At 59.1% G+C, this 26,211-nt stretch overlaps 2 protein-coding genes across 12 annotated transcripts; one reads left to right on the top strand and one right to left on the bottom strand.

Annotated features, from left to right (window-relative positions):
• The first annotated feature begins 94 nt into the window (after positions 1-94).
• SMTN (smoothelin) lies at positions 95-22,156 on the top strand. 11 transcript variants are annotated; one of them, XM_060121526.1, is made up of 21 exons: positions 95-224; positions 1,933-2,063; positions 6,699-6,847; positions 7,221-7,314; positions 7,401-7,479; positions 7,587-7,684; positions 8,595-8,915; positions 9,004-9,076; positions 9,678-9,749; positions 9,830-10,351; positions 10,537-10,709; positions 13,814-13,966; positions 14,053-14,128; positions 15,205-15,369; positions 15,469-15,531; positions 15,736-15,802; positions 16,703-16,876; positions 17,072-17,189; positions 17,868-18,019; positions 18,979-19,142; positions 21,852-21,991. In XM_060121526.1, the coding sequence occupies exons 2-20, from the start codon at positions 2,013-2,015 to the stop codon at positions 19,121-19,123; spliced, it is 2,745 nt and encodes a 914-aa protein (XP_059977509.1). In that variant the 5' UTR covers positions 95-224; positions 1,933-2,012; the 3' UTR covers positions 19,124-19,142; positions 21,852-21,991. The 11 variants fall into 11 exon arrangements, with proteins under 11 accessions (XP_059977509.1, XP_059977508.1, XP_059977506.1 ...); XM_060121525.1 differs by lacking the exon at positions 18,979-19,142 and having other exon boundaries at positions 21,852-22,156; XM_060121523.1 differs by having other exon boundaries at positions 15,469-15,802.
• Positions 22,157-22,326: 170 nt separating this feature from the next.
• SELENOM (selenoprotein M) lies at positions 22,327-25,011 on the bottom strand. The gene is made up of 5 exons (XM_060121531.1): positions 24,660-25,011; positions 23,432-23,467; positions 23,194-23,228; positions 22,754-22,832; positions 22,327-22,670 (listed from the first exon to the last, which is right to left on the bottom strand). The coding sequence occupies exons 1-5, from the start codon at positions 24,777-24,779 to the stop codon at positions 22,512-22,514; spliced, it is 429 nt and encodes a 142-aa protein (XP_059977514.1). The 5' UTR covers positions 24,780-25,011; the 3' UTR covers positions 22,327-22,511.
• Positions 25,012-26,211: the final 1,200 nt, after the last annotated feature.

The raw sequence follows: 26,211 nt of genomic DNA, 5'->3' as shown, positions 1-26,211 counted from the left end.
GGGCGGGATCCTCCCCAGGATTGGTTGGCGCCATGGCGCGGGGCGGGACCCGCGGGGCTGCTGGCGCGGCTGGACGGGCGGCGCTTGCAGAATCCCGGGGACGGTTGCTGAGCGGGCTTGGCATCCCGGTCGCGGCGCCTTCCGCCTGACCGCTCCTAATCCATCTGTTGGATCCCGAACGACCTAAGCTGAGCCCGTGCCGGGCGGGCGGGCCGGACTAAGAGGTGGGTGTGCGGACCTCCGGGCGGCGGCAGGACCCCCGACGGGTCCGAGGGTGGAACCCGGATAGGTGGACTCCCAGGGTTATGGGACTCCTGAACCTGGGAGCCCCCACCCATCCACAGGGGCTCTAACCCATGCGATAAAGTTCTGAGGCCTGGGGAAAGGATGCTCACGGACCTCCAGGAGGCTCTACGACCCTCAGGGGTGCTAGTCTGTGGGGGCAGAAACCCTGAGGAAGCTCCTACGTTCCTCTGAGACCCCTCGCAATCTTCGGGGACCTCACACTGTGTGACAGGGAGCCATGGAACTGGAGTGGAGCAGCGGCAGGAACCCCTGAGGAGAAAGAGACTTCCCTGGGAGTCCTAGATTCTGCGTTAGGGACCCCTGCCCCTCAGAAGACATGGGGGAACTCAGAGTGTCCACAGAACCCAAGTCTGGTGATTGCTAAGTGAAGGACCCCAGCAGAGGGCGGCTGGGAGGTTGCTACCTGTCCGAGCCTACAAGGATGGGAAAAGCAAGCAGCGACTTGAACAGGCAGAGTCCGAAGAACCCCAACTGTGTGGACTAGGACCTTCCCCAGACCCATTCACTGGATGGGATGACTCGACAAGTGACTGGGGAGGGGGAAGGGATGACTGAGTGATGAATCAACAGGAGCGGGGGCAATCCAGGGGCCATTTCAGTCACCATACATTAACTAAGCACCTACGGTGTGTCACGCTGTGGGCCCTCAAATTCCAGAAAGATATTAGGGCTGCAGGGGGAAGGAAAGAGCTACACTGGGAGGCTGGGCCAGGATTTAGGGGGCCATTTTGATAGGCAGTGATAGAGCAAGAGGGAGTGTCCTGAGCCCCTGAGGGCACTTTGGAAGGGGACTTCAGAAGCTAGAGGTGGCCAAGATTAAATCCATTCCCTGCCCTCTGGGTCTTTGGGATCCTCCTTCCCCCATGACAATCCTCTGGTCCTCTCCAATCCTGTTTGCCTAAGTCCAGAAGCTGGACGGATCAGTTTCTGAAGGCTCTTCCAGCTGAATTGAATTCTAAGTGTGTGAACTGGCAGGAGGAGCGGGGTGCCTGGACACCTGGCTTCATGAGGTCAGGGCAGTTGGCATCAGGGGGAGGGCGGGAAAGGGAGGAGTGGAGAGGGGTGTGTACAGAGGGCTGTCCTCAAGAATTAGAAGACAGAATGTTACCTCCAATGGCTTAAGTTACCTGGGGGAATGAGAGTGGCAAAGGCAGCAAGGACTTGGATATGGGTTTAGCCCATAGCCAGAGGCTGAGCTTTTGGGGTGAGTGGAGGCTGGGCAGGCCCTGGGGATGGGTGGGTGGGGCAGGAAGCTGTGGAGTGTGGTGGGCATCCCCTGGTGGTGAGCACAGCTTGGGTGGGCCTTACTGGGCCCTGGCTTCACAATCCAGGTCCCTACCCTCCCTGTTTGATGCTTAGATATGGCAAGGGCCCAGCTTAGGCCACTCAGCAAGCTAGCAGTCCAGCTGGCTGGACTGGAACCAGGGACTCCTACTCTTGGTTTGTTGAGTTTTCCAGCACACTACTCTAGGGCAGAGGGCACCTCCCAGCCAGGAGTCACATCACAGATAAGGATCAAACACCAATGGATAATCATGGCTTAGAGGGGGAAACTGAGGCACAAAGCCCAAGTGCCTGTGGTTTCTAGAGGCCCCAGAAGGCCTGATTCATGTCTGTCCCCTGCAGAATTCCCTGAGCTGGTGTCAGCTGCCAAAAGCACTGGGGAACTCACCAGGAGGGGACGGACAGAGCTGGGGGCCAGCAAGATGGCGGACGAAACATTAGCTGGGCTGGATGAGGGAGCCTTGCGGAAGCTGGTAAGTGGTTCCATTATCCCTACTATGAGGACAGACAAGACAGGCCAGAGAGGCAGGGCCTGTCCAGGATACCTCTCAGCTGACAAGAGGAGGTGATGGGGGAGGGCGCAGGAGAAGGGCTCCGGGGAACAGGGCTAGGCCTGTTCCGCGTGGCCGATGCAGAGGCCCTGGTGGCATGTGCTTGTCCATGCCAGGTGCTGAGGCCTTGTTCCTCCCAGCCCCCCACTGCCACCACCTGTTTAAATAGTAACTGGTAAGGACTCACCCATGTGCAGTCACAGGTGTGGGGAGGCTGGATTTGCCTCTCTCAAGCAACAGCCTGGGCAGTACCCACCCCTGGAGGCTGGCCCAATGATAACAGTAGCAGCAATGATTAATAAGCCAGGGCACAGCAGGGAGCAGTCTGGGCGCTAAGCACACCATCTCACAGAATGGTTACAGTAGCTCCAAGAGCCAGGAGGACACTGAGGCTCAGACAGGTGAAGTCACCTGCCCAACGGCACCCAGCTCGGAAAAGGGTGTGCCAGGATCCAAACAAACCCCAAAAGGGGTCATGGGGGACCAAGAGACCTGGATAAGTCAAGTCCAAAAGAGCCCATAGAGAGAGACAGGCCTTGGGGACCCTTATGAACACTGTGACTTCTAATCTGTCATTTTTCCCACTCTGAGCCTCAGTTTCTTTATCTGTAAAATGGGAGGTGGGGGGAATGTGTGTGAACATAATATCTAGGTTCTACAGTTGGCATGGGGATGGAATGAGGCATGGGCCCAGATCTTGGCATGGAAGAAGGATGGGCCCACTCTATCCCCTTTCCCCAGCTTCTTCTTGAAGCCCGCCCTCCCCCCCCAACACACATATCATGCACAGAGAGGATGTGGGGCAATATAGCAGGGCAGGCATGTGCCCACCAGCAAGGGCAGGGTGCACTGGAACTGGAAGAGGGGCCAGAGCTCCGCCCCCCAGCCCCTGACCCTTGTCCAGCGGGTAAATTAAAGATTTACCTTCCCTGGGAGAAGGCAAATGACCCACCCCACCCCCATACCATTCCTCTGGAGGCAGGGGCTGGAGCCAGCTAGCTCAGCCCAGTCACTGGGCAGTGCCAAGCCACTGCCATCATCTACCCAAGGCACTCGGCCTCTGTGTCCTCGGACAGCACCTTAGACTTTGGGTGTCTGCCACTGCCACAGGCGCTGTGTGCAGCCTGAGGGAGATGGGTTTCCAAAGGGTCCCACCACGTCAGCTCGACCTCCCATCAGGAAGTCAGAATCCTAATGTGGGTAGTGGAGAGAAAGCCAGGCCTTTGCTCATCCCCTTCTCTAGGGGTCCACTCTGAGGCTCAGGGTTCTCCAGCCACCACCCCCCACCCCATGCGGGTTTGGATGCTGGAAAAGGGTTTCAGAGAAGCCGGAGCATTGGCTGTAGTCCGCCCCCCCCCAACCCCGGCCCCCTCCCTGGGAAAGGACTAGCAAGACCCCGCCCCTCGTCTCGGGACCCCGGAGGTCTTTCCCATTTCGGGACCAGGGTCCTCCACCGCCGGGCGCCCGCCATTACTGCGCCCCAGCGCTGCCGAGGGTCCCGCCCCGGGCGCCGGCCTCCTGGCGGGAACTGAGGCGTCCGGAGCCGGGTTCCTCCCCGCGGGGCCGGGCCTTATAAGGGAACGCTGACCCAAGCCCCAGCGTCCGGCCGATCTGGGGACCCGGGGACCCGCTCCCAACCTCGGCTCCTGCACATTCCTGCGAACAGGGAGGGGGGCTGTGCGGGATGGAGACACCTGGGGACACGAGCACCACGTGCTCCTCCGCCACATATAGGGATGCCCTCCGCCTTGGTCCCGGGTTCGAGATCGAGCTCTGACACTCACTAGCTGGGTGACCTGTGAACCTGGGTTTCCTCTCTGTAATCGGGGATGTTAAAGCAGGCGGAACCTGGGCGGCTTCCTGTCCTGCTGGCTCCTGGCTGGGCGCCTTGCACCGGGCTGCGTGGGAGAGGCGTGGGCGGTGCAGGCGGCTGCGGTCGCGGGGCCCGCGGGCCTTCAGCGCCCCCTGGCTAGGCCACGCTTCACTGCCGGCCGGTCCCCCATCGGTCAACTGGAGGAGCTGGGACTGAGCGAATGCCTGGAAAGTCTCCTCCGTAGTGCTGGTGGGGAGATTGAGGTCCAGGAAGACGCTGGGGCCTGTCAGACGCCCCCAGCAGCGAGGGTACAAAGTACCCGGAGGCCCGGCCCCCCGGGAAGAGGAAGCACCCTCTTTCCTCCCAGGAGAATTTCACTGGGCAGTTTCGGAAACCCCCCCATCTCCTTCCCTTTCCCCCAGTGGACAATGGCGCTTTGTACTTCCTTCCCTCCCAAGAACAGCCCCCTCCACTCAGGATGGTGGGGCCTGAGAGGACGGGGAACGCAGGACACACATCAGGGACACTGTGGGCGGACCTTTGTCTCCAGGCCCAAAGGGAAGGGTCATGCGGGAGGGTGACCAGTGGGATGAGGTTGTCCATTCCACAGCCCTGCCCCACCCACTCAGGGGATCAGACAGAGGCTCCCATTTTCCAGAGGGGGACACTGAGGCTCCCAGGGGTTGCAGAAGTGACCAAGTTCCCACATCAGGCTTTTTTCAGGGAGGAGAACCCCATCTCTGGAGCCCAGGGGGTTGGGAAGGGACACACAGGAGACAAAGGGCTAGTCATTGCATCTCTGAGCCTCTTTACCCTCTGCACAGGAGGGTCTGGACCAGCTGTCCCCTCAAGCCCGGAATCTCCTAGTGTACCACGGAGGGCTCTGGGCCTGAGTCAAGGCCAGGACTGAGGGTGGGAAGGTGAGCCTTCTCCACCCCCCCACATGATAGGCCCCCTTAAGCCCCAGGGCCTCTCTAGTCCAGGCTGGAAGGGTCCCCAATATAGTACAAGGATCTTCAAGGTACCCACCATAGCAGACAGACCCCAGCCACAGAGATATCCTCAGCCCAGGGAAAGCCCTGGAGTCATGGAAACCTGGGTTCAAATCCTGGCTCAGGTCACTTGACCATAAGCAAATCACTTCCCCCTGAGCCTCAGTTTCCTCATCTGTCAAATGGGAGTAATAAATTGCCTAGGGTTTCTGTGAAGTTAGGACAAGTAAGGGGCTCAGCACAGGATCCAGCACATGGTTTCTCAGTAAATGTTACAGATGCCTCTGGGTATCTTGTCCTCACTTGCCCTCACTTCTCTCTCTCCCATCCTGACTGGTTGGAACCAACCATACATAGCTCCGCGAGGTGGGGGGGGACCCCAAGTCACTGCCCCCATCCTCACCCACTGCCCTAAAGGGAGGCCATTGTCCCATCTGACAAATGAGATATTAACCAAGACCAGGGATGTTAAGGATATGATCCTGACCACCCAGCCAGGACTGGATTGGGGCTGGAGCCAGCTGGGGGTCCTGGCTTGAGCCTTCCGGGAGCCCTCCCATATCTCCTCAGGAATGTGAAGACTGAAGGCTCCCTGGAGGGCTCTGTCACTTGTCTCTACCCTCTTCAGACTGGGACAAGTGAGCTCATGGCTAGGCTGAGCCAGCCCACACTCCCTGCTGAAACCTTTCCCCCTCCCACCAGGCTCCCCTGTAGATCAGGAAGGAATGATGGGAGAAGAGACTAAAAAGGAAGGGAGTAGAGGGTTCTTGGGCCTACCCCTGAATGATTTGGGGGTGGGGGCGGAGGAAATCACTTTGCCTATACTTGCTCCCACCTGGCGCACACCCACACTGGAGGCTTATCTCTGCCATTATCTTCCTGGAGGCCCTGGGCCTGTCCTCTCTCCCTTGAGCCACAGAGGCTCTGTAGGGGGTAGAGGAGTGAGGGGGGCAACAGGATTGGCTGACTGCCCAGAGAAGGTGCCCTTTCCTGGACCTGGTTAGACCAGCCACCCCCAATTTCCCAGGGAGTGACAGGCTAAGAAGCTGGTGGGAGCACCTGTCCCCCATGGACGCCCTCTCTAGGGCCCTGGGTGGACCCTAGTGCACCCAGGGGTGTTGGCCCTCCCACTCTGAGCCCCGGCCCCTTTGCCCCTTCAGTAATGGCTAGAGCAGGACCAGTGCAGAGAGAACAACAGCCCCCAGCCAGGCAGGGAGCTATGACTCCTGAGGGCCTGCCCCTGCCTCAGTTTCCCCATCTGTCCAGTGTGGACAAGGCTGCCACCCATCAGCAGGGCTGTGGTACTTTGGGAGTCTCTCGTGCTCACAGCTAGATTCCAGCAGCCCAATCACCCTTCCCTCCCCAGGGACACTGTTAGGGGCCCATAGGATGGCCTCCCTCCTCCTGCCACGACTCCCTGGTTCTTGGGGGTTTGATGAAGGGCTCTAAGAGGCAGGAGTCGAGTCACAGGAATGAGCGCCTGACTTGGCACCTGGCACAGGTGGGTGGTTGCTGGCTGCCCACTCTGTGAATCTTAGTCCACGGTGGGCTGTCCAGAAGCCCTCGCTGCATGATCTGAGTCTCCCCCTGAGACCAAGTTTGGGTGGGCAGGCAGGCACATGACGGGCTTGGGGCAGAGGGAATGGAGACAGAACACTCATTGTGCCCCAGGCCAAGCCGTGGGCGGCCAGTGCCCGCCCTCCGTCCCTGGCAGCCAAAATGACCTGCCCCTCACCACCCCTTGCCCTGCAGCTGGAGGTCACAGCAGATCTAGCAGAGCGGCGGCGCATCCGCTCAGCCATCCGGGAGCTGCAGCGGCAGGAGCTGGAACGTGAGGAGGAGGCCCTGGCATCCAAGCGCTTCCGTGCCGAGCGGCAGGACAACAAGGAGAACTGGCTGCAGTGAGTGGCGAGGGGTTGGACATGCAGGTGGGGCTGAATGTGCCAGGGCTCAGCTCGTGTTGTGCAGGCAGGCATGAGCCATGTGTCTGCTGCCCATCTGGGTGTGCAAATGGCAGCACAGGCACGCATTTGGAGTACACAGGGATGTTGGTGGGCACGGACCACATGCCGGTCATGGTGTCCTGGCCACGCCCATGTGATATTAGCGCTCAGGTCCATGGGCGTGCATGTGCCAGCGTGTAGCCAGAGGGTGTGCACAGCTACCTGCCCCTCTGCCAAGGTTCCAGGTACCCTGTCCTGGCCTCTGCCCTCAGCCCACATCCTCTATGACCTGGCCCTGGCAATGGAGGTTATAGTCATGGTGTCCCTGCAGCTCTCAGCAGCGGAAGGCTGAGCAGCAGGCTGCTCTGGCACGGCTGGCAGGACGGCTGGAGTCCATGAGTGATGTGGAGGAGCTGACCACACTGGTGAGGCCTGGGCCAGGGCAGGGGATGGGGGCAGGGCAGGTGAAGACCTGGACTCCACATACCCGTGGCCCACCCCTCACCTACAGCTGCGAGGCGCTGCTGAGTACGAGGAACGCAAGCTGATCCGAGCCGCCATCCGCCGTGTACGGGCCCAGGAGATTGAGGGTACGTGCCCTGCCCTGGCCCCACCCCTGCCCTGCTGCATGCTGCCCCCAGCAACGCCTCACCCTGACCCCCTGCCACTCACCTGACACTTCTCCCTTTCCCTCCAGCCGCCACATTGGCTGGAAGGTTGTGCAGCGGGCGTCCCAGCAGTGGCTCAAGAGAGGACAGCAAGGGGCGGGCAGCACACAGGCTGGACCGGTGTGAGGTAAGGGGTGTGGGCAAGGTCCTGTGCCCATGGACGCCAGCAGCACAGAGCGCCTATGTGTCTTTGCTAGATTGGTACTTAACTGAGGGGGCCCCCAGCTTGTGTTTGGGGGACAGTGGGACTCTGTCAGGCCTCTGCCCACTCTCCCAGGCAACTTCTAGTCACATGTCTCCACTCCAGAGTTTGTCTCTACCCAGGCCTCCCCCGCAAAACCAGCTTGTCTACACTGCTCCCAGGTTCCTGACTGTCACTCATTACCACCCTGTTGACCTCCCTGCTGGCCTCCCCGCTTCCACACCTACCTTCCATCCCCACACTGGCCATCCAGCCTCCACTCAGCAGACAGAGGGATCTCCCTAAAATGAAAATCAGATCCTGGTACTTGCCCAGCTTAAACCATCTGAGGCTGCCCCTCCCCCTCCGTACAGCCCAGTTCCTTACCTTGGCTTATCAGGTCCTGCTGTCAGGGGCCAGTTTCGGCTCTGTTCTCCAGGGAGTGTGGGTGAGAGGTCGGGTCGTGCAGGTTCCCTAAGTGGCCAGCAGAGGCCGCTGGGTCCCTGGTCCTGGCAGGACTACCCACTAACCCCATAATTAACCAGGCAGAGGCCAGGGGTCAGGGGCCTCCACGCCAGAAATTGATTAAGTCTGGGAGTCCCCAGCAGGTCTCCTGCTGTCCCCAACCCCTGCCATTAGGATCTGGTCATCTCTGAACTGCCCTTGACTAGGCAGTGCCAAGAGGTTGGGAAGTGGGGATCAAAGACGGCCCATGGTGTGCCAGTGACCGTGCTTATGCAGATGTGCCTGCAGGAAACCGTGTCCAGCCCCTCTGCTTTGCATGCCCTGCCCTGGGTGCCTGCCAGCCTGGAGAGCCTTGGCCACATCCTGTGGGTCTCCCACGGGTCTCCCGCAGGTGCCAAAGCCAGAGGAACAGGAGCAGCAGGCAGAGGTCCCAGAGCCAACTCCAACCCCCAATGGCACCAGCCATGACGTGACGACAGTGACACTACTGCTTCGGGCCCCACCTGGGGGCACACCCAGCTCACCTGCCTCAGCCGACAGTTCACCCCCCACTACCTCTCCTGAGCCTCCACTGGAGCCTGCCGAGGCCCCACGCCCTGCCACTGAGGCTCTGGGTGGCCCCAAGCCACCTCCCAGCCCGCCCAGGGCTGCCAGCCCTGAGCCCCAGGAGCCTCCAGCCACCCCCAGCACGGAGGGGCAGGTGGTCAACAAGGTGAGTCTAGATGAGGGACAGGGATGCTAGGCAGGTGAGCTCCCCAGTCTGGGAGTCAGGCCCTGCCCATGCCGTGTCTCCCCTGCAGCTCCTGCCTGGCCCCACAGAGCCCCCTGCTGCTGATGGCCCTACCAAAGGTCCCTCCGACACAAAGAGAGCAGGTAGGGTTCCAGCAGGGATAGCTAGGGGCATCTGCCTCCCTGGGCCTCCCCTTCCCTGCCTGGAAAATGGGTTCTTGTGCCTAGATGGCTCCAGTGCCCCTCAGGTCCAGGCAGGCTCTGACACTCCTCTCACTGCTCCTGAGGTGTCCCCACCCCCCCACTCCCGCACCCATGGCCAGAGGCCTCCCTGCAGCCTTGAAAGGCAACAGGCCTCAGGCACATTCTTTTCCCCAATAAGGGAGTGCGCCCATCTCCCAGCTGGAGCCGTGGGCAGTGCTGGCCAGGGGGGTGTCCACCATCCCCATCAGCAGGGAGAATCTGGGCACCCTTCCTCCAGCCCAAGCCTAGCCCCAGCCCCCAGGAGTGTCCAAGTTATCCCGGGGTCAGGGAAGGAGGGGCCTGTAAGAGAGACGCAGCTGAGTGGGGAGGCTAGGAGCTGTGGGAGGTGCAGGATGGTCTGGGGAGGCTGGGGCGGTTGAGGTGCAGGAAGGGGTTGGGAGGCTGAGGAGGTGTGGAAGAGAGGACTATGAGAGGTGGACCCCACCATCCACTCTCCTCTCTCTGCGCCCACATGGCTGCCACCGCCTTCCCATGCTGCCAGACCTGGCTGGCCCTCGCCCCTGCCAACGCTCCCTGTCTGTGCTGAGCCCCCGCCAGCCAGTCCAGAACCAAGGTACTGCCAGTTCCCACAACCCCGGGCTCTGGGCAGTCCCTGTCCCATCCCACCACTGACAGCCCTCCTGTCCCTTCTAGAGCCCACCCCCCTTGCCAGCGGACCTTCCCTGTTCCAGCGGGCTGGCTCCGTACGGGACCGTGTGCGCAAGTTCACATCCGATTCTCCTATGGCTGCTGGGCTCCAGGAAGGCCCACTCCGGGCAGCCCTAGGTCCCTCGACCCCTGCAAGGCTCCCAGGCTCCTCCCACATCAGCACCACCCCTGCCTCCTCCTCCAGGGGCCCCTCCTCACGGGGCCCCAGTGACACCTCCTCCCAGTTCAACAAGGATCAGCGAGGAACAGCCCGGCCCCTGGCCCAACTTCAGAGCTGCCCCAGGGAGGAGGGCCCCAGGGGGCGGGGCTTGGCTGTCAGGCCCCTTGAAAACAGAGCAGGGGGGCCCATGGCCCGCTCAGAGGCGCCCAGTGCCCCGCTAGCCGTGGCCGTGGGCACTGCTGAGCCAGGGGCCAGTATGAAGACCACATTCACCATCGAGATCAAGGATGGCCGGGGCCAGGCCTCCACGGGCCGGGTGCTGCTGCCCACAGGCAACCAGAGGGCAGGTAGGCCTCCCCGCTGCCTCCCCACTGCTGGGGATGACTGCCTGCAGCCACCCAGCTCTGCACATAGGACAGATGCTGTGGTCAGGGCTCAGGGTGTCTCCAAAGGGTGCACTGGGCGCCATCAACCTGGACTGGAATTACCCTCACCCCACCTGATCCTGACCATAGTCCTTCTCCCTATCCAGAACTGATGCTGGGGCTGCGGGCGCCCCCCACCCTCCTTAGCACCAGCAGTGGGGGCAAGAGCACCATCACGCATATCAGCAGCCCTGGGAACCTGGCTCGGCTGGGCAGTGTCACTCACGTCACCAGCTTCAGCCATGCCTCCCCTGGTAGCCGAGGAGGCTGCAGCATTAAGGTGAGCCCTTCCTCACCCCACCAGCCTCACCGTCAGCCTGCTCATGTAGACTGCTTCAGGGTGCAGGGCTCTCAGGGCTCCTCTGCTCTGCTCTTCCCCTACAGCACACACAGGAAACTGAGGCCCACAGAGAGAAGGTGACCACAGTCCACAGACAGTTGGTGGCAGAGCTAAGGCCAGACCCCCACCTATCAGCCACTAGACATGTCAGAAGCTCACTCTGTACTGGCCTTAAGCTTCCCACATGATGATCTCTGGTCCTTACTCCAGAATTGGTCGGTTCATTCCTCGTGAACAGATGGGACAACTGAGGCTCAGAGAAGGGTAATAAGGGCTTGCCCCCCTCTTCCTGTAGCAGCCCCAGTGGCCCTGCTCCCAGCCTATACTGAACCTCAGCCCCAAGGTGCAGAGCCGTTCATCTGCTCATCCAAGATCAGCCTGGCCCGTTAGGAGATTGGAGATTAGTGATTACCATCTGCGTCAACATCTCGGGGTGGGGGGGGGCCTGGGCAGAAGCACTGAGGGGGGACAGGCAAGGGGGTGCCAGTCAGGTGAGGCAGCAGCCTAGCAGGTGCCACGGGAACTGAATCTGCCGCACCCTTCCATTATTCATTCTGGAGCCCGGGATCAGCTGGCTGGGAGCTCAGCCTGGGAAGGGTTCCCCAGCGGTCCGCCCAGCTGCCCAGGTAATGGCCTCTGTGCTGTTCCAGGGGCTGAATGGGACTTTGAGGTGAAATGGCTAGAGCCAGCTTTGGGCTTTCTCAAGAGTGATAGGGAGAGGGTGGGGGCAGGAAAGCACCCTTCACCTCACAGAGCAGGACCTAACTGCTCTCTGCCAAGGGAGTGAGGAGAGGGTGGCTGAGGCCCTTGGGGTGGATGGGAGGTGCCACAGGGAGCGCCAGGTATGACCACCTACTTGCCTCAGTTTCCCCAGCCAGAACCAAGGGGAGGCAAATCGTGTGCCTGTAATGCACTTGCTCAGAGTCTGTGGTTGGATCTGAGCACCAGAGGCAGGCAGAGGACATTTATCTCAGGGATAAGGCACTTGCTACTACAGATTGCTTGAAGTCCCGCCTCTCTGTGCCTCCATTGCCCCCATCGGTTCAAAGCTTTCTAAAACAGCATGGCATGAGGGCAGAGGACGCAGGCTCTGGAGTCTGGCAGACTGGGTCCTCACGGCTAATGCACGTGGTGGCCCAGACAGGCCCATGCCTTACTCCCTGCCTCAGTTTCCCCACCTATGGGGCATGGGGCCCTGGCCTCGGCAGTCCTTCAGAACCTGTGCAGACTTGCTGTACTGCCAGTCTGTGATCTCTGCAGGGCCAGGGCCAGGCCTGGCGGTCCGCCTGCTTGGGCAGGCCACCCCTCCCCCACTGCCCCCTCCAGAGGGAGCCCAGAATAGGTTTCTATTTGGGCTACAGCCCCAGCTGGCAGGTGGCGGGCTGGGAGGCCAGCAGGGGCGGGGCAGGCCCACTGCCCTTGCCTTCGCCCTCAGGCCAGCTGCAAAGACTGACTCTGCCAGACAGAAGCAGCAGTCCCTACCACTGCCCCCTTCGTCACCCCACCATAGAGCCCCCACCATCACCATGCCGGGGGTACCGGGGCCCAGGTCTGAGCTGGCCGCAGCCCTCGAGGAGAGATTGGGCCGGGCGTTGGAGGAGCTGCGGGCAGTGGCGGAGGCAGGCCGGGCGGCAGTGACCCAGGCAGCTGAGGCAGCTGCCTCGGCCGTGGAGCCGGTGGCCCGGGCAGCTGAAGAGCTGCGGGCGGAGACAGCAGCGCTGAGCCGGCGGCTGGATGCGCTGGGCAGGCAGGTGGAGGTGCTGAGCCTGCGGTTGGGGGTCCCACTTGTGCCTGACCTTGAGCCCGAGCTGGAGCCCAGTGAGCTGCTCCTGGCCGCTGCGGACCCTGAGGCCCTCTTCCAGGCGGCCGAGGATGCTGGGACCCCTGTGGCCCACCCGCCTGCCTTCAGCACCCGCCGCCGCTCCTCTGCAAGCCCTGCCCACAGCGGCAGTCTCGTAAGTCCTTACGGGCTGCAGGGAGGCGGGTGGTTTTGAGCCAGGCTCTGCCTCTGCTCAGTGACCCTAGGTGGCCTACCACCTTCTCTGAGCCTCAGTTTACCTATCTGTACAGGGGACTGGGGCACTAGCGCTCCAAGACTGAGGCGAGATGGTGCCAGGCTCCTGGCCCTGAGGCACACGTGGTGGCTGCCCTGGCAGCCCCTGGCCGGGGCCCAGCCTCCAGCCCCACCCCCACTCCCTGCCCCTGCCAGGCCGAGCCTCCCTGAAGCAGCTGCCACCTCGGCTCTCCTTACTCTTACAGCAAACAGAGAGGCCCTGCCAGGAGGGGAGGGGCTCTGATAGTCGGGCTGGGGGCTTGTCTGCAAGGGGCTGGGAAGATGCCCTGGGAGGGGTGGGGGGCTAGATTGGGGTTGGAGGCCCCTTAGGGGGTGATTCATGCTAGGGGGTGTGGGGAGCAGGGGCGAGCTTCAGAGAGGACTTGGCTCTGGGCAGCCCCGGTCAGACACCTGGTCAGGAGCCTATGGGCCCTGGTCCAGCTCCCTTGGTGTGTTGAGGGCGGGCATGTGCTTGCTGCCTGGGCACTGGCCCAGGAGGACCCAGGCTTTGGGAGCAGGCAGGACAGAGCACAGCCTGCCTGGGAGGGGGCTGGGAATGAAGCCGCAGAAGGAACTCAGATTCAGGAGTTAGGCTAGCTTCAGCTCAGATCCCAGTCTGCATCACACTTATAGAAGGACTGTGGGCAAGTCATGCAGCTACCCTGAGCCTCAGTTTTCCCTTCTGTTAAATAGGGACAGTAAAATACCTAGTGTTTATACAGTGCTCACCACTGAATGGAAATCACCATTATTGCCTCCCTTAATTTATTAAGACAGTTCTGGGTACATGGGAAGCCCTACAACAAGGTTCTCAGTACCTCTTCTGTGAGCCTGACATCAACATGGTCATCCTTGGGCAGGCAGTCCAGCTGGCTAGCGGTATTTCAAAGGCTGTGCCAGAAGCCCCAGGGCCTGGCCCCCTGTACTTTGGGGCATGGTTGGTTTCATTTACACCCCTGCTTAAAGTCCATGCCCTCTCTGCACCACACAGATGGAGCCAGAACCAGCAGAGCCCCCCTCTGCAGCAGTGGAGGTGGCCAATGGCGCCGAGCAGACCCGCGTGGACAAAGCACCAGAGAGGCGGAGCCCTCTGAGCACCGAGGAGCTGATGACCATTGAGGATGAGAGTGTCCTGGACAAGATGGTATGGCCAGATCTGGTGGACTGGGGGTTGGCAGGGGCCAGGGCCAGCAGGCACCAGATAGGCAATGACAGGGACTCTGTCTGCAGCTGGATCAAACTACGGACTTTGAGGAGCGGAAGCTCATCCGGGCTGCGCTACGTGAGCTCCGACAAAGGAAGAGAGGTAGAGAGCCCCATGCCTCCCCCTAGATCCAGCTGCTCCCCTCATTGGGGTACATTTGTGGACACTCCAGCTCAGTAACGCCCTCCCCACCTTCTTCTCTAGACTCAGCTTCTCCTTTTCTAGACCCAGCTCTTCCCTTGCCTCCTTTCCCCAGATCCAGCTGCTCCGTTCCCTAGCTGCTTCTCTCCCGCTTCCTAGACCGAGAATCAGCTTCTCTTCTCCTTCCTAGGCCCAGTTACTCTCTCCCCCAGCTACTCCTCCTTGCTTCTCCAAGTTCTGTCAAGTACTCCTTCCCTGAATCCAGATACTCCTTCTCCCAGCTGCTTCTCTCTCCTCAAGGTCCACCGATGACCACCTTAGCCTCTGCTTCCTCCCTGCTTCCCCTTCCCTGAACACAGCTACTTCCTCCCCAGACCCAGCTATTCCTTCTTCCAGATTCTAGATTCATTTGCTTCTCCAGATACTCTCAATTACTCCCTCTCTGGATCTAGCTGCTTCCTGCAGGGCCCACGGATGGCCACCCAGCCTCTATGCCCACCCACCTGCTTCTTCTTTAGGCCCAGTTACCCCCTTTGTCAGCTTCTCTCCCAACTACCCTTTCCCTGGATCGAATTGCTTCTCAGATACCTACAATCACTCCATCCGTGGATTTAGATATTTCTTCCTCTAGCTGCTCTTCTCCCTGCTAAGACCTATTTGAAGGCCTGCTCAGCTACTGCCCTCACTCAGCTTCTCCTTCCCTGGCCTCTGCTGCTTCCTCCCTAGATGGAGATACTCCCTCCGGACTCAGCTTCTCATTCCCACAGAAACTCCCTTCTTGGACCCAAATACTTTCCCTTTGAGTTCAACTATTCCATGTCCCCTTGTTTCTGAGTGCACCACACCCCGCCATTCCCTCCCAAGTTATAGCTACCCCCTCACCCCCAGCTACTCCTAGAGAGGACCGTTGTCCCCTGTGTCTTCAGTATTGCTAACAAGTTGCCCTCCACCCCATCTGTGTGCCCCGTGTGCCCGTGCATATGTGCTTTGTGGGCGATGGCGGCCTTCTGGGCATGCGTGGGGCATTCCCCGCCCAGACCAGCGGGACAAGGAACGGGAACGGCGGCTGCAAGAGACACGGGCCCGCCCAGGGGAGGGCCGTGGCAACACGGCCACCAAGACCACCACGCGACACAGCCAACAGACAGCCGATGGCTCAGCTGTCAGCACTGTCACCAAGACCGAGCGGCTCGTCCACTCCAGTAAGGGGCTGAGCAGAGATCAGGGCTCAGGGTGGGAACATGTCTACCTTGCTGGACCCTGTGCCCCTCACACCCTTCCTCTCATCCCTGCCCCCGCAGATGATGGCAGACGGACGGCCCGCACCACCACGGTGGAGTCGAGTTTTGTGAGGCGCTCAGAGAGTAAGGCCGCCTGGCGTCTTCTCATGCCTGCCTGCCAGCCCACCTTCCTCAAACTCTCTCCGAACTTCCATCTGTGTGTCTCTCTGTCCAGCCGTCACTTTCTCTTCTCTGCCTGTGGCTACCTCCATCCCTCTACCAACCTCCCGCCCCATCTCCCACATCCAGCCCAGGACCTCACCCTGCTCCCCTTCCCCTTTCTTGCAGATGGTGGTGGCAGCACCATGATGCAAACTAAGACCTTTTCCTCTTCATCATCCAAGAAGATGGGCAGGTGAGCACAGGTACCCACTCCCAGACCATGGAGGAGTCAGTGTCTCAGGGGACCTCACTGCACACCCATTCTACAAGAGGGGACACAGCCGGGGGGGGCAGAGTGGGAGTCAAACCACTCCTGCTTGCCTTGCCATCTCACCTAATTCTCAACCGCACCATGGGGGAGGCCAGAGATTTGCTCGGGGTCTTAGAGAAGCCTCCCCACCACACTGAGCTGCTGGTGGCACTGCCACTTCCCAGTGTCTACAGACCATGTCCCATGTCACAGAGCATCTTTACATCTTAGCCCCATGAAGGTGGGATACACCCGATGTTATAGAGCATTTTGGGGCAGGTAGGATCAGAATTCAGGCTGGGAACCAGAGGGGTCCAGGAACTCTGAGTCAGAGACTTATATTCAAGTCCTTGCGCTGCCCCCCATGCTCTCTGAAATCTAAGGCCAAAGGCCTCTGTTTCCTCATCTTCAGTGGAAGTGGTAAGAGCCCCTCCATACTCTTGTGAAGTTTAAAATGACACATAGAAAAGGCTCAATAGACACTAGCTATTATTATTATTACCATTACTGTTATCACATTGGTTGTCATTATTAGTTGATAGGGCCCAGAATCTAAGCTCACCTGTAACCTGACGATACAATGAGCCTTCGCAGAAAACTCCCCAGGGTCCAAGTCTGTTGAAAAGAGCTTGGCTCCCATTTTCTTGTCGTTTGAGCCTCAGTCTACTCTTCTGTAAAATGGATGTGATGAGAGCACCTCCCTTGCTGGCCGGCGTTGCTGGTGGTGAAGATACCGCAAGAGAGTAGGATCTGGAGTGTGACAAGGCCCCTCCCTTGACTCGTGGGGATCGAGGCTCAGGAGCGGCCCTCCCCGGCCCTAACAGTGGCATACCCACCCCTCAGTATCTTCGACCGAGAGGATGAAGCCAGCCCGCGGCCCGGCAGCCTAGCGGCGCTGGAGAAACTCCAGGCAGAGAAGAAGAAAGAGCTGATGAAGGCGCAGAGCCTGCCCAAGACCTCGGCCTCCCAGGCGCGTAAGGCCATGATTGAGAAGCTGGAGAAGGAAGGCACCGCTTGGTGAGCAGCAGTTGGCGGGGCGGGGCCGCACGGGGCGGGGTCTGGGCTGTGGTGGGCGGGGCCAGAGACGAGAAGGGAGCGGCCGGAGCTGTGGGGGGCGGGGCCTGAAGGTAAAGAAGGCGGGGCTGGGGCCTACTCGGTGGGCCGATGGAAGAGGCGCCCCTTGTAACCCCGCTCCCGACACCACCCCCACAGCAGCTCTGGCGGACCCCGCGCAGCTGTGCAGCGCTCCACCAGCTTCGGTGTCCCCAATGCCAACAGCATCAAGCAGATGTTGCTGGACTGGTGCCGAGCCAAGACACGTGGCTACGAGGTGAGCTCTGTGAGACCAGGTGGCCAGGCGAGGGCCTCCTCACCCTCACAAGGCCCCAACTGCAGCTGTACCCTTCACAGCCACCATATCTGGCAGAGAAGATGGGAATTCCTCTTCTGGGATGAAACAGGCTCAAAGGACACATAACATGCCCTACATTCCAGGATAAGTGATTAAGGGGCAGGGCCTAATGAGGGCCCTTGGATGGTGGGCACAGTTCAGGGCCAGACCCCACCCTTAGAGTCCCCTCCTCATTGTTCTGTCAGAGGCACTGGGTAAATTTCTGTACATAAGGGAAGGAGTGATGAGGGCATGACCATGGCCTTAGCTGGGTGGTGCTGCGCCTCTTGGTCACTCTGTCCCCCTAAGCAACAGACACGGGAGTTAACAAACTGAGTTGGAGGAGGCTACCTACTGTGCAACCTTGAGCAAGCTACAGGGCCTCTCTGAGCTCAGTTTCCCTAGATCTGGATTACCAAAACACTGGAGGATGAGGACTTCCCCAGTGGTCCAGTGGTTAAGACTCTGGTTAAGACTTCCACTGCAGGAGGCATGGGTTTGATCCCTGATTGGGGAAGTTCTGCATGCATGCCTCATGGTGTGGTTAAAAAACAAAACAAACAAAATACTGGAAGATGGAGGACATAGAGAGCTGACCAGTCTTCCCACTACCCATAGCATGTGGACATCCAGAACTTCTCCTCGAGTTGGAGTGACGGGATGGCCTTCTGTGCCCTGGTGCACAACTTCTTCCCTGAAGCCTTCGATTATGGGCAGCTCAGCCCACAGAACCGGCGCCAGAACTTCGAGGTGGCCTTCTCATCCGCTGAGTAAGTGTGGGTCCCAGCCCTGCTGGTGTCAGCTGGGCGTCTGGGGCTGGGCATCTGGGCCGGGCCCAGCTGCCCTGAGGCCCCCTGGAGCTGGTCAGCTGCACTGTCATTCAGTGGCTGAGACCCCCTTCCCCAGAAAGCCCCCATCCTCTTCCACCCCACCCACCTGTTGCTGAATGTGCCAGGTGCCCACCGGAACGAAGGAGCCAGAGGCCCGCCTACCAGCCCAGGCCAAGGCCCATCAGGTGGCCCTGTCCATATCCCCTCCATTCTCCCTCTGCCCCCTTCTCCCTCTATCTCTCCCTTTCTCTGTCTTGCTCTCCTCCCACTATCACCAGAGCTTCCTGCTCCCACGGGATCCCGGCTGGAGATTCCAAAAGGAGGATCCTGGCCCGGGCACCGTGCCCGCCCAGCCTATATAGGTGTTGCCAGAGGCTTATATAGGACATCAGCAAGCCCTCCACTTTGGAATCGTTGCCCCATCTGCTCACCTCACCCTCATCACCCTCCTCCATCTGTCTTTCTCTATCTTTCTCTTTCTGATTTCCCCCCGGATTTCTTCCTCTTTCTCCTCCCTCCACCTCTTCTCACGCCTCCCTCACCCCCCCTCCCTGGGGCACGGCCCTCCTCTCCAACCTCAGCGCCAACGCCATCGCCCCCACCCCTTGTTCCCTCCCGCTTGCCCCGAGAGTTCTCTGCACCTGTGACTGATCTGGCCCCCCACCCCTGTCTGCATTGCACACCATTAGTGATGGGTAGTGAGCGGCACGTCCACAAAGGGGAGGGGGCATGCGGGGGGCTGGCAGACTGCAGCACTGAGAACGTAACTGAACTCATGTCTCTGTGTGTGTATGTGTGTGTCTCTCTGTTCTCCTCCCCTCTCTCTTTTCTGCCTCTTCCCCTGCTGCCCCGCTCGGGCCCCGCCCCCCTGCCCCTTCCCGGCCCCCTACCCTCCCCAGGACCCATGCGGACTGCCCGCAGCTCCTGGACACAGAGGACATGGTGCGGCTTCGAGAGCCTGACTGGAAGTGCGTGTACACGTACATCCAGGAGTTCTACCGCTGTCTGGTCCAGAAGGGGCTGGTAAAAACCAAAAAGTCCTAACCCCTGCTGGGGTCCCACGGTGAGGAATGCCGCCTTGCTCCCCTGTCCCATTACGCTGCCCACTGGAATCTGCTCAGTGGGGCACAAAGAAAAGCCAGGGAACTGGCAGGAGTGGGGGTGGGGAAGCAGGGGGACCCTGAGAAGAGCCAGAAGGAGCCAGGCACGGCCTTATCTTCTGTTCAGGACCTCACAGGCAAGGCTATTCTCCTCAATGGGCAGTGATGAGCCAGGTGGGCAGGACTGAGATGGAGGAAGCCCAGGAGGCCATGGGATCCCCGGGGAGACACCCGACCCAGCTGGCAGGTCCAGGACAGCTCTCAAAAAAGTGCAAACTAAGCTGGCATCTGAATGACAAGTTCAGGCTTAAGGAGAGGGAGTCCCAGGCAGAGGGATCAGCCAGTGCACAGGGGTGGGGTCGAGGGAGGTGGAGGGCATGGCACACCCAGGAAGGGAAGGAAGTTTATTTAGTCTGGATGTGAGGGGGAGGAAGGGGTCACCGTCAGGAGTCTGAACTTCCTTCTGAGGACAACAAGAGTTATAAAAGGTTTTCAAACAGAGAAGAGATATATGTGGTCTGGTAGCATTGAAGAACAATCCTTGAGTGAGGCCTGGATGAGGGATGGGGAGGGAGGGGATGGACTAGACAGTTAGAGAAGCTTAAGCGGAGGGGTGGGGTTTTTGATGGACCCACTGGGGAGGGAGAATGAGGGTCAGGGAAGCCTCCCAGGCCTCCAGTTTGTGCACTGGGAAGTTGGGGGTGCCATGCTCCAAGTTGAGGAGCTCAGGCGTGAGGCCAGTTTAACAGGAAGTTATTTCTGGTGGGAGTCCTGGATCCCCAAGCCAGCTGTGGCATTTCCTGTCTGGTCATCTCACCTCAGGGCCACAGTAGAGAATTCAGATCCTGCGCTAACTGCCCATTACAGACCAGGAGCTCAGAGGAGAGAGGTGGGCTCAGAGCGTGCCAGGGGTTGTTAGGTCAGAGCTAGGGCCAAAAACTGGAACTCCAGACTCCCCATCTTGTGGCTGCTTTCCTTGCCCCATCACTTTTCCCACCCATTTTGTAGGGAGAAGAAAAGACGAAGGCCCAGAGGGAGAAAGGGGATTGCCTAAAGTAATGTGAATCAGGGACAGAGCTAGCAGTGCACTCAGATGCCCCTTGGGGCCTGGAGCCATTGTGGGGGGCAGCCCACACGTGCACACATATACTCAGAGAAGCTGTGCAGGTGAGGGAAAGATGGGCATGGTGCTGTCTCCAGGTCATATATGGACTTAGGAGCTGCTGCCCAGCAGGCCAGCCTGGAGGGAGTGGGGCCCAGTCCGGCCCTGTTCCAGTTGGAAAGTGTGACTCAGCCGTGCTGTTGCTCGAATTGCCTGGTGTTTGGCCTGTCACTGGGGCAGCAGGAGCCCTGAGCCGTGAGCCCCGGTGTAAACAATGGCTTTATAAGGTCTCCAGGGAAGACACCAGAGATGGGAGGGAGCTCCACTTTGGGAGAGGCCAGGATCCCTGGGGAGATAGCCACAGCTGGAAGAAGCTGCAAAGAGAGGCCGCCTCTTCACCATAGTACAACTGAAACAAGCTGGGGCAGAGATGACCTCAAGGGCACATAGCACCTCAACAAGAGAGTCAGAAACCTCTCACTCATCCTAGGTGCTTCCAAGGACTCAAATGAAGCAAAGAATGACTATACTATTGCAGAAAAATGGGGAAACTGAGTCACAGGGCAGGGTTTTCTCTAGCTTCCACAGCTGGCCAGGAGTAGAGCCTTGACAGAAACAGGTCTCCTGCTTCCCAGGCTTCTTCCCCAAAGGAGTCCTGGTGAGCTGAGAGTAGGCCCCAGCCCTTACATTGTTTGACATTGAAGGTCTGACCTTGAAGGCACAAGATGGAAGGTAGTCCTGGGCCCTTGGGTGTCTTGGGAACAGGAGCAATTCCTGCCCTCATGCCTTCCCTGCCAAAGGAAACTCACTTAACAACATTGACAGTGCTAACTATATGCCAGGCATGGCACATGGGAGGGAGCAAGTCCTGCCCCTGAATGTGATGTAGCTGGTCCAGTTCATATTGATTGGGACACTCATCTGCTTCCCCTGCTCTACCCAAGTGGGTAATAAGAGTTAAAGAACTGTCTCTCAGACATACACACACACCTCCCTGGCCACCATCTCACACAGCAGGGATGTCCCTTGAGGCAGATGGGGGTTCTCAGGCTGCTCTGCAGGAGGTACCAAGCCAGGGAGCTGGCAGATAATCCTGGGCCCAGAGGGTCACTGGAGTGGGTCCTGGGTGCAGGGAAAGATTTGAGGCCCCTTGGGTACAACGGCCCAACTGAGAGGCTTGTGCCAGCTGGAGTGTGCCATTGAGGGTGAGAAGGAGGCGGCCCTCCAGAGAGAAGTGGGTGGGGTCTGGAGTGAGGACCTCCCCCGGGCTAGGGGTTGAGACCCCAACTCTGCGCTGGGTCTGCTGCGCCTGGGCGCAGGGATGGGGCAAGGATCTCCTCCTTAATCTCCACATGCCTTGGCCTTGCTCCCCACAGAGGTGCCTCCAGGCTTGGGTGGCTGGGGCCTGGGGCTTCTGCCTTCCTAGAAGGCTTTTCCCCCATTCAGTCGATCAGGAGTCGAGTTTATGGAAGACCAGCAGGCTGCGGCGTTGTAAAGACCTCTGGGTAGAGGGTCGCCGCAAGAGTCGGGGCCGGCACTGACAACCACCCCCGTGCCCCCCTCCCCGCAGGATGCTGGTGGACTGCGTACCCCTCGTGGAGGTGGAGGACATGATGATCATGGGCAAGAAGCCCGACCCCAAGTGCGTTTTCACCTACGTGCAGTCGCTCTACAACCACCTGCGGCGCCACGAGCTGCGCCTGCGCGGCAAGAATGTCTAGCTTCCCCACCGCCCGCAAGGCCGCAGCGGCAAGCTGCCCCCACCATCCAGGCACCGTCCCCTCCCTGTGCGCCTGCCCACCGCTGCCCTGTCTGTCGCGACACCTTTCCACGCATACACACACAGCGTTTTGATAAATTATTGGTTTTCAACGACCCTGATTCCTCTCTGCCTCCCTTGGGGGGCTGAATGGAGGGCAGCTGGGTAAGGTGTGCCCACGTCCCCACTCTGGCAGCCAGGCAGCTGGGGATGCGCGGTCTCCTATGGGTATTCGGGGAGCTCTTATTCCTCACCCGCCCGCATCAAAGAAGGAGTCGAGTCTCGCTGCAGGCGGAAGGCGATTTAGTGGAGCTGGGAAGGGAAGAAAGAGGGTTAGGAGGGACCCCCGCAACTCCATCCCTGCTGGCTCGGGGACTGGGCGTCGGCCCTCAGCGAGGGTGGTGCTCCCGGGCCGCTGAGCGCTTCATTCTGTCCCCAGGGCTCAGGCAGGGTGGTGCCGCGTCCCCAGACCTACAGGTCAGCGCGGTTAGGAGCGCCTTCGGCGGGCCTAGCGGGCGCCCGCAGGTACTCTGGGGGCACAGCCTCGTCGGGCGACGCCTTGCGGTAGAAGCCGAGCTCCTGCACCAGCGCGTTGATCTCCTCGCGAGTCATGTCGCTGAGTGGGATTCGCTGAAGCAGAAGAGGGGCGGGGTCAGCGCGCCGGGCCCCGCCTCTCGCCCCTCCTCCCCACTGTCCACCTCCCCAGGCCTCACCTCCAGTTCCTCAAAGCGTTGGCCCAGCAGCACGAGCTCCGGGTCGGCCCCCGGGAGGTGTTTCATTACCAGGTTGTGGCTGGAGATGGTGTTAAGGTGGGTAGTGGTGGGCGGAGGCAGGTGGGGTCTCCTGGGGACTTGCCGATGTGAACACTACCTCGTCTGCCCAAGCAGGGCAGGGATACCCATTTACACGTGAGGAAATTAGGGTTCGAAGAAGTAAGGGGGTCTCCTCTCTGTGCCGGTGTCTGTGGCAGTCATCACTAGTCAATTTCTCTTGCCAATCCAAGACCACCTCAGAATTCGCTGGGCAGCCACTATCAATCAATCCCACTTGTTAGTTGAAGACCATTTGTCATCCCTATCTGTGAAGTTAAGTGGAAGGAGATTCTTGCAGATACCCTCCCCTTTCTCCCTCCCCAAGAACAGAAGGAGGATACTAGAGTGGGATGTCCTGGGTGACGAAGGCCTTCACCTGGGGAGGAACCAGAACATCAGACCCCAACCATCTCCAGGTACCAACAGGAAACTGAAGCCCAGTGAGGTCACAGCAAGCCAGGTGTAGGCTCCTGACTCCCAGCCCAGGGAACCTTCCCCACCCGGTCATTGGGACCATGTTGCCCACCCCCAAAGAGGCTCAGGGGGGACAGAACTGGGGATCCCTTCCTTCAAACTCACCTCCTTCAGGCGATTAAGCTGTCATCCCCCACATGTCTGGAGGGGAACAAAATGGCATAGGTCAGGAGTAACACATCTACCCTCACCCTCATTCCCCAGCTGGGCATTGGATTGAGCTGTGAATTACTCCCTGGAACAGCAGTTCCTAAGATGTGGAAGTGGAGGCCCCTTGTGGGTAGAAGGAGGAACTCTGTACAGATGGGAAAGCCGAGGCCCACCCACACCAGAGGAAAAGAGGAGCAAGACCAGAAACCCAAAGGAAACTTACCAGCCTTGGGGCTCTTGCCTGCACAACTTACTGACTCTTGACCCATGCCCAATGCCCAAGAGAAATGATCACCCTACCCCCTCAGGCCATAGAGACCTGGACCTGGTCTTTGGCCCCTAGAACCTCAGGGTGGAGGCAGACCAGAAGGAAACAGCTCAGAACTTCCCTGAGAGGCCCTATTAGAGACACCTACCATCTGGTCCCTACCTCATCCGGTGCAGAGCTGGCTCTCCCTGCCACCTGCAGCCTAGCCCTACAGACCATCTGGTTGCTTCCCCAACAAAGGAGGCTGGGAGGGCCCCTCCCTGTACTCCCTGAAGGGGAGTCCAGACCCCAGAATTACCATTCTAGTCCTCCCTCCTCCCCGCCCTCGCCACCCCCCTAGCTTTTTTCAGGCAGAAAACCAAGGCCCAGAGAGGGTCTGTGATGATCCAAGTTACTCAGGGACTTTGGTGGGGCATTTCATGGCAGGGGAGGGTGGGGGGATTGCTGAGGAGTAAGAGTGGTAAGGCAGTTCCCAGCCAGGTGGCAGGGAGGCTCCCAGAAAGTCTCCTGTCTCCCAGGCAAAGGGAGTGAGACCAACCGGAACTGGGGTGGGGAGGAATTCCAGGAAAAAGAGAAGTGATGGGGGGATGGGAGGTTGGACTCCAGAGGACAGATTTGGGAAAGTCATAGGCCGGAAGAAGTTAGGGGACAGGGCCAATGTGTCTGGGGCCCAATGTCTGGCCGGATGGGGAACTGGGGAGGGTTTCAGATTTCCAGGCCTCAAGATCGGTGGTCTCGGGCTTCCACGGTGGGTGCTGGGGCGTTCTGGGGCTGGGGAGTGGGAGGGACAGTCCTGGTGCCGAGGGGGACATGGGAGTCGGGAGGGTCCTGGGTCAGAACGGGCGGTGATTCCAAAGCCAAGGGGCCACGGGGTTAGGGGTCGGTGGTGCCTAGCCTGGGGGCCGCCGCACTCACCTCTACCCGGCCTCGGGCCAGGCCGTGTAGACGGTTCCAGTCGGGCCGGAAGGCGGTGGTGGCGGCCGCGACTGCCGCGAGGAGCAGCAGCAGAGGCGGCGAAAGCAGCGGGAGGCGCATTGAAACCCGGCCGAAGATGATCCGCAAGCTAGAGGTGAACCGTCCGGCCACTGCGCCACGTCTGGGCCCGCGAGCTGGCCAGGTCCCTTCTTGAGGTCCCACCCCGCTAGGGACCACGCCCCCAGCTCTCGGTCTCCGCCCAGGGCCTGCGTGGGGGCCGCCCGCGCTCTCCCGGCGGGGTTTGGGCTCCTCTCTGGCCCTCAGCCCTTTACTTTCCCAGCCCCGAGAGTGTCCACCCTCCCTCTGCTGACAGAGAGCATGGACGCTCCGACAGGATGCGGCAGGGGACGCGGGCGGGATGCGGACGGACACGCGAGTTTCTGGGTCAAACACCCGATTTGAAGATGGGGAAACTGAGGCCTGGGGAATCCTTTTTTGTGTTTTTTATTTCTCTGGATGAAATTCCGATCTGGATTTCAATTTCCTGAGCACACGTGTGGCGATGGGAATATTACGTCAGTGCTGGGAGGATAAAAGGGTTAATACACATTAGAAAGCTCTTTAGAACAGTACCTGGCACAGTACCTCAGAATGGCCCCATGAACTCCGTTTTACAAGTTAGGTAACAGACTCAGAAAGGTAAAACAATTAAGTTGTGGATCTGGGATTTGAACCTAAAACATGCCTGTGTTCATCTCACCAAGACAAAGATAACTAGATCAGCATGCTACTTCCTCTCTTCAAGCCTAAGGCAGACACAGCACATTGATCACAATGCTCTTTCCCACCGAATCTGGGACTCAGAATCCTCCTCAACATCAAACCAAGGCTGCATTATGACCAGTTTTGCCTTCCTGGGCCCCTTCCTTTATTAAAAAACATATATTAAAAATTGGATTTTACAACTGCTTTGATTTAATAAAATGAATGTAATCCAGGCTGGATTCATGATTACTTATTCATTTTTTTCTTCCGATTTTAAAAGAAGTTAAAATTAAAATATTTTTGTGGACCCCTAAAAGTATGATGGGCCCTAGACACTGAGCCTAATGGAAAAGTCAGTTCTGCCCTTTGTTCATACCCTGCTACCTCCCATTCACTGACTTGATTGTGAAGATATAATAATAATAGACTTAGGGCTGTTATTTAATATCCATTCTCTATAAATGCATGAGGACACAGTAAATATAATTGGTTCTATCCAGATTATTGAAATGACAGGCTATGTCTAACACTCTATTTACTGCAGTGGAAGTGGGAATTCATCCAAGCTTTCTGAAAGGCAATTTGACACAGTAAATCAAAACCCTAAAAATATTTCTTCTACCCAGTATTCCACTTCTCAGAATTTGACCCAAAGTAATCTTCAGAGAGGGAATCAATTGTTAGGTCAAGATGTTTATCAAGACATTGTTTATCATGGTGAAAAACTGGAGAGAAGACAGAAGCATGTCACAGCAGGGGATGAGTTAAATAAATGGTGATACCTCCT

Source organism: Lagenorhynchus albirostris, chromosome 14 (assembly GCF_949774975.1).
Source record: "Lagenorhynchus albirostris chromosome 14, mLagAlb1.1, whole genome shotgun sequence".
NCBI classification, from domain to species: domain Eukaryota; kingdom Metazoa; phylum Chordata; class Mammalia; order Artiodactyla; family Delphinidae; genus Lagenorhynchus; species Lagenorhynchus albirostris.
This window is presented reverse-complemented; position numbering and strand designations above follow the sequence as displayed.

What these genes read in the sequence shown, in the direction of transcription:
- SMTN (XM_060121520.1), top strand. Translation starts at nt 2,013, where the DNA reads ATGGCGGACGAAACATTAGCTGGGCTGGATGAGGGAGCCTTGCGGAAG. An exon ending in GAGGAGGCTGCAGCATTAAG is followed by an intron (nt 10,710 to 13,813) that starts GTGAGCCCTTCC and finishes TGCACCACACAG; the next exon opens with ATGGAGCCAGAACCAGCAGA. An exon ending in GCTCCGACAAAGGAAGAGAG is followed by an intron (nt 14,129 to 15,204) that starts GTAGAGAGCCCC and finishes TTCCCCGCCCAG; the next exon opens with ACCAGCGGGACAAGGAACGG.